The sequence below is a fragment of the Paramisgurnus dabryanus genome, chromosome 5 (genome assembly GCF_030506205.2).
Source record: "Paramisgurnus dabryanus chromosome 5, PD_genome_1.1, whole genome shotgun sequence".
Taxonomy (NCBI): Eukaryota; Metazoa; Chordata; class Actinopteri; order Cypriniformes; family Cobitidae; genus Paramisgurnus; species Paramisgurnus dabryanus.
In genome coordinates this window covers 9,748,321-9,754,864 of record NC_133341.1, presented here as the reverse complement: position 1 = coordinate 9,754,864, position 6,544 = coordinate 9,748,321, and the positions used below count along the sequence as shown (strand labels likewise).

The following is a 6,544-nucleotide window of genomic DNA, read 5'->3' as shown; positions in this document are numbered from 1 at the left end:
TTGTCTATATTTGAAAAAAAAAATCAATTGATGATTATGCTTGCATAATGTATAAGTCAGAGAGATACCTTCCTCTCAGTACAGGGTATTAATTATCATCCCAGTGACCAGTTGTCAATTGTTTGACAGATAATATGAATTAGCTTTCAACAAAAAAGTGATTTTTCTTTCTGTGTTACTCCATACCCTAGTTTGGGAATTTTTTATGAATTTCAATATTAGTCAAAAAGAAAGAAAATTGATCATTTTTGCATTGTTGTCTTGCTACTGTTTTGACAAAACTGAAGTCCCGCTTTATTTGCAGTAGTGGCGTACAGACATAGGCCTTTGAGCAAACACAATGATTGAAAAATAAATAAACCTCTGTCTGTCTTGGCCCAGAGGCAACATGAATACCCCAGGGAAAAGCCACTTACTTTTGTGTTCGCATTCTAAAGATATCCAAATATCAGAGTTTATGCCTTCAACAAACACTATTATTTGCTAAGTCGTGTGTCAGTGCTTCAAGCTGCTCGTGTGATACTTAATCTGTTCTTGAAAAGCTCTACACCGCTTACTAGCATATTGTAGATTTAGCATCTGAATCCAGGCCTTAAAAGTGGCAGTTTAACATCCTAATGCCATTGTTAAATATAGCGAGTTTAAATAAATTACACATACTCATTTTGAATGTTTGTACTTTAGTTTTTTATGCCTTCTATTAAAGATCATCACTGAGGCAGCCATACAGTGGATTTAGACATTTCTACACAAAAAAATAGTTCATCTTAGATAACACATTTAAAAGATTCTCTGAACATCTGTACACTGTACAATATCTTAAAAGAAAAATAATTACAACAAACTTCCCTTTAAAGCTGGAGTCATTACCCTTTGTTGTGAAGGTTTGCTTTTGATAAAAAATAAAGTTTTCTCTCACAAATCTCTGGTGTTTTTATAATCTGTAGCAAATCTACAAAATTCTTGCATACTAGCTAACATATAGATATTCCAGCATTTCAAACACTTTTTATGCGAAGTCATTATACTCTAAAAAATACTTTACATATTTATAAATCTAGTTTCATATAGGCAGTGCACAGCTTTGCAGCTTGTTTTTGAAACATTTCAAAATACAAAATGAATGATATCTTGTTTGTGACCATTTGAAATGTATTTAAGGCATACTGTTAAAAAGTCCTTTTAATCATTGTTTTTAGCTCACTTATAAAAACTTAGATCAGGCATGGTTCACCTGGGTCCAATCTGCTACAACGTCAAATATGCGTATCGTACCAAAGAAAGCACATTTATAATGTGCCGCTTTAGGACAAGAACAACGTTTGCATGTCACGCAAAGCTTAACTTGTACTCTTTGGCGAGTGCCTTTAAACAACTGAAACCGGGAAAGTGACAATTCCCTGCTCCCGAACAGCTGTCGGATCGAGTCGATTATTAACTCGACTTGAAAGTGATCAAGGAAGCGGCACTAGTGCCAAAATGGATGCCACCGCAGTCAAAACAAAACATGGCACAAACGTAGAACCTGTGTTCCCCTTGATCTCTGAATCCACAGGGTAATCCTCGTCATCGGATTCATCATCGTCCAACCCGCTGGAGCCTTCTTCATACACGGGAGGAGAGTCAAAGCAAAGGGTTCTCATACTAGCTTTAATAAACTCACAAATCGTCCGCTCCATTCCATCACAGACGCACGTATCCAATTGTTGAGCTTTGGGTAGTTTGCGCATGTTCGCGATGACATTGCGGCAGGGGTTACTGCAGCTGGTGCCGCTGAACAGTTTACCGCAGTGTTGCATATAATCGACCATGGCGTTTCGGCATTGACCGTCTCTCTCGCACTGGCGCCGGGCTTCGGTGCAGCCCATGCTGCTGGTTTTGGGCAGGCACGGCTCAATGGCTCGTTTGGTCTCCCGACAGCGCGGGTCCGAGGCGCAGCTACAGTCCTCCAGCGCCGGGCCGTTTTTGGTCAGATTTAACTGAACCAACGAAGAGATGCAGTGACTTGGGCATTTCTTCCCACGGCCGCCCAGGATGGAGTCACACGCGTGCAAATATTGGTCGTAAGCGTAATGACATTCAGGCTCGGAGTGGCACTTGGCTATCGCCTGCCAGCAGATCAACCGACGGCCGTGGTTGGAAGAGGCGATGGAAAAATAACTGAAACACACAAGCACGCACGCGAAAGGCCAAATCAGTGCGCGAGAGCCCCGAACCAAACCTGCACGATTTGCCATGTCGAAGGCTGTAAAAGTTTGGCTGGCGTCAGGTCAGTTTTAAACATTCACGTTTCATATTTCCATTACATTTAGTGAGGGAAATCCCTCGGCTCAGACCATGACTTTATGTGAAAGATCCGAAAACAGAAAAAATATATATTTTCGAAAAGTTGTGATGCGGGTCTGATGCGAGTTGTAGGTTTCCACAGTTACGGTAAATGTATAAGGACGCGATCCCTTAATCCATTGTTATAAAAGCAGCCTGGATCGTGAAAAGTGCTGAAAACGAACAAATGTGCAAAAAAAACGGGTCGTTCACTCCATCATCTCGGTTCGTGTATGTTTGACAGTGCGGCGATGCCTCTTGTGTTTTTGTCGTGGGCAGCTCGTCCGTTCCCCTCTCCAGCTCACATCCAAATGTGGTCGGTAGCCACTAACATAACGTTTTCCCGCAATTTCACCGACCCGTTGACTGAACTGATGGATTCACCGATGTCCGCCTGTCGTTCGTCCTGTCCAACGCATCGAAATGCAAACAGATAACAGCAGAAGGAAAGTGAACCGCGTTCAATTGTACACACTGGCCCCTTTCTGACCCGCTAATTTTGCCTTATCCATTCTACTTCTGTGAAAGTTTAAGGGATTCCTATTGGTCAGACCGTTTGTTGTTGCAATCCTCGACGTCAAGTAGGGGGCGGGGGAATGGGGGAGGGGCGTGACGGCTCAGGAATAGTCTCTCCAAAAGGTTTGGATTACCTCTAAGCAGAAAGTGAGTGAGAAGACAATGAAAAGACCAACTGTAATTTTATTCCAGCTTGGTAGGATGTATCCTGGGTAGCATCACTGCATTAGATTTTATGATTATGCTGATTAAGTTTTACACTTGATCACTGAGTGTTGTGAAACATGGAAATATGCTGACAAATGCAAATATAGCTTCAGGTACATTGCCTTATGTTCCTGCTCTTGTTCATCTGTAAAAGTCTCATTTAGGCTAACGATTATTATAATCTTTGTCCTTAAACCTTACTAAACATGAAGGAATGTAACAAATGGGTTGTGGAAAGTCATGTATGCACTTTTCTCATATCAGATGTCTGTACATCTGTAACAGATTTATTTTCAAGAGATATAAAATCACTTCAGCGATATTTGGCACTGTTAAAATACAGCTGTTACCATGCCAAATAAATTTTATACGATTTTGTCCTTTAGAAAAGATCTTGTAAACTAAAATATTAAATTTCATAATCAGCAAATGGAAAATGCATTTTGGCCTAAAGTTGTAGCTTGATCCAGGACAAGAATAATGTGTTTGAAAATGATAGCCCTTGGCTCAGACGCGATGCTGGTCTATTACAATAGAATTGCAAAGTCATCTGTGGGTTCAAATATGAAATTTTACTGTGAGCCTTGAAAATGTGTGTACTCCATATGTGTAAAATGATAACATACAAGTTCACACTTGAACATGAAAAGGCTGCATTTGATGATGTTGTGGATGGAAGATCAGTTCGTCCACCACTATATAGCACAAAGGGGGTTGTGTTTCAAACAGTTCCCTAGAGTTTGGAATGTACCTTTAGGCCACAGTGCACTGTGTTTCTGACCCTAAACAATGAACTCTATGTCAGTTACGGATGGTCAGATCTCACAATGATGTTTTTGCACCAGTTCTAGGTGATGGATGTAGGGAACTCTATACCCCTTAAGTCGGACAATTTGAGAGCACAATAATTGGATGTCGAGACAATAGTGGTTTGAGTCTATTACAAAGCATCAGGTAAGCAACAAGAAATTACCAAGTTAATGTATTCTTAAAATATTGCCACAAAATAATCACAATCTTCAAACCCTTTTTTCAATTTCTCTTAATGCTTTAATCCATTTAATTAACAGCTTATAAAGGAGATCTAAATAGAGTGAGGAAGACATTTTTAAACAAGTATTTATTTTGGCAACCAAGATTAAAATAAACCAAATGCTCTCACAAGAAAGTGAGCTGCATGCCATTACTTTAAACTGGGGATTCATTAAAATGAATGACATACAGATTTAAATGGGAATATATGCCTCAATAATATAAAATAGGATTTTTTTCGGTATTACATTATAGCATAATTAAATAAGATTGATAATATTTGATTATTAGATGCTTGTTTTCTCAACACTTTGTGCCATTAGTGTTTATATGCTCAGATGTTAACGTGAAGTTACGGTCATGCAATAATTGGGACATGGGCAATTTTTTATTATTATTTTATAGGTTGAAATGTGCTGCCAATTTAAAAACAGGAATGTATAGTTTTTTAGCCTTAGTTTATAAATGCCTTTTAAGGCTTTTAGGAAACTTAATGAGAAACAGGTTCCTTACAATAATCCATGGGGTGCTGTTGCCAAATTCCTGACCCTGATGGATGACCCCAAACAAAAACTCACTTGTGATGTAATTAGACTAAACTCACATTATTTTCTCTTTTTCTTTTTTGTAATTATCACATCATCAAAAAGCTTATCCAATCTTTATAGCACAATACTGATCTCATACAGCCATGAACCCTGTCAAACAAGGCATCTATGACAACAATGCAATAATGTAGCAGCTTAGAAATCAAAATGTTGTCCAACTGCATCCATATAATAATTAGTAATATATGGTTATATTATTGATTACATATAGCAATCCATATAAACACATTATATTAGACCGAACCAACATGCTGGGTTGTTTCAATACAAATGCTGTAACCTTATATTTTTATTGTGAACAAAACATTAGATTTTATTTTACAGCATCAAAATTCTTTAGATTTTCCAGCTTTAGGTAAATGGCTATCATAAACGTCTTTACACAGGCCGGAACACAAAATCTTAAAGTTGTGTTTGAATTAGCAATATACAGCATAGCAATAGCTATATTTAAAGGGATAGTTCACCCAAAAATGAAAAATCTGTAATCATTTTCTCACTCTTATGTTGTTACAAACATTTATACTTTTTTTTTTTTGTTCTGATAATCAGGAAGGAAGATATTTTGAGAAATGTTTGAAACCAAACCGTTCGTGGACCCCATTTATTTCCATTGTATTATTTTTCCTACTATGGAAGTGAATGGGGTACACAAACGGTTTGGTTACAAACATTTCTCACAATATCTTCCTTTCTGTTTATCAGAACAAATACATTTATGCAGGTTTGAATTTTTTCACAAAACCAGTGCCAAATCATTGGAGGAGTATTTATTAAGTTTATTTAGTTGCAATCATAGACTGTAAAAAAATATGGACGTAGTGTCTGTGGTGTCACCCATAGGTTTGTTAAGAGCTTTTTTGAAGCCAGTAGTAGATGGTGCCTGCCGTCGCCATCTTGGCCGCGCATCACTCGCAGATAACCGAAAATTAGTAAAAAGTCGTGACATGGGTGAAGCTGATGTGGCTGGTCACTGAAACCACGCCCACCTAGCTCGAGTGGCCACGACTTTGATTATTCCGATTTTTAAGGCTTAATATAATTTAAACGGATGAGTTACAAATTGTCACAGTTGTCACGAAGGGTAAAATATCGGATGGCCTGAGGGTGAGTAAATAAATAGCACATTTTCATTATTGGGTGAACTATGCCTTTAAGAAGGATGCTGACTAAAAACTTCCTCTGTGTTGCCACCAGCTGCAGGATCTTCTGACTGACAGACTATATGAGTATAGATATCTTCCTTAGTGCTGTTCGAACCCATGACCATGTCAGCTAGCACACACACACACTTACATGCAAACACTTACACCAGCTGTTCCAACACATGGCTTCCTAGCCTTTCCATACTATAAGTGACTATTTATACAGGCCTAAGGGTCCGTCATACCATCGCAAAGAGGGGAAGAATGCCATGTGTGCATATGGGCCAGCCAATAAAGACATAACCCCTCTCAGACATGACCTTAATCCAACAAACATGGCGTGCAGCATGGAGGAATTTTACTGCATGAGACACAACAAAGGCTTACAAAAAATGAGTGGCAACCACAAACATTCTTTCTGGGCATTAATGATTTTTAGAAATCAAAGCGCACGGCAGGAGTCACGCATATGACGTAAACCTGCAGTCATTAGTCTTGAAATTAAAGTTTGGATATGTGGTCAGGTGTAATAATTCTTAGGAATTCGTAAATTTTTTGTTTTTGGTCTACACTGCTTGGCACATAAACCTTTTTAATCATTCTTAATTGTCAATGTATCAATTTTTACTTGTTAGCGTGTTAGTTTAGAGAGTAACATTTACACCTGTCAAGCTGTGGTTAAAGTTGGAAGATGTTATTTGTATTTTTTGA

The 6,544-nt window shown here is 38.4% G+C and overlaps 1 protein-coding gene across 1 annotated transcript; it reads right to left on the bottom strand.

Annotated features, from left to right (window-relative positions):
- Positions 1-265: 265 nt before the first annotated feature.
- On the bottom strand, positions 266-2,865 carry gas1a (growth arrest-specific 1a). Its single transcript, XM_065266874.2, has one exon. It carries the CDS (start codon positions 2,235-2,237, stop codon positions 1,455-1,457), a length of 783 nt encoding a protein of 260 aa, XP_065122946.1. The 5' UTR covers positions 2,238-2,865; the 3' UTR covers positions 266-1,454.
- Positions 2,866-6,544: the final 3,679 nt, after the last annotated feature.

Excerpts from the sequence above, each read along its gene's own strand:
- gas1a (XM_065266874.2), bottom strand. The coding sequence starts at position 2,237 with ATGGCAAATCGTGCAGGTTTGGTTCGGGGCTCTCGCGCACTGATTTGG.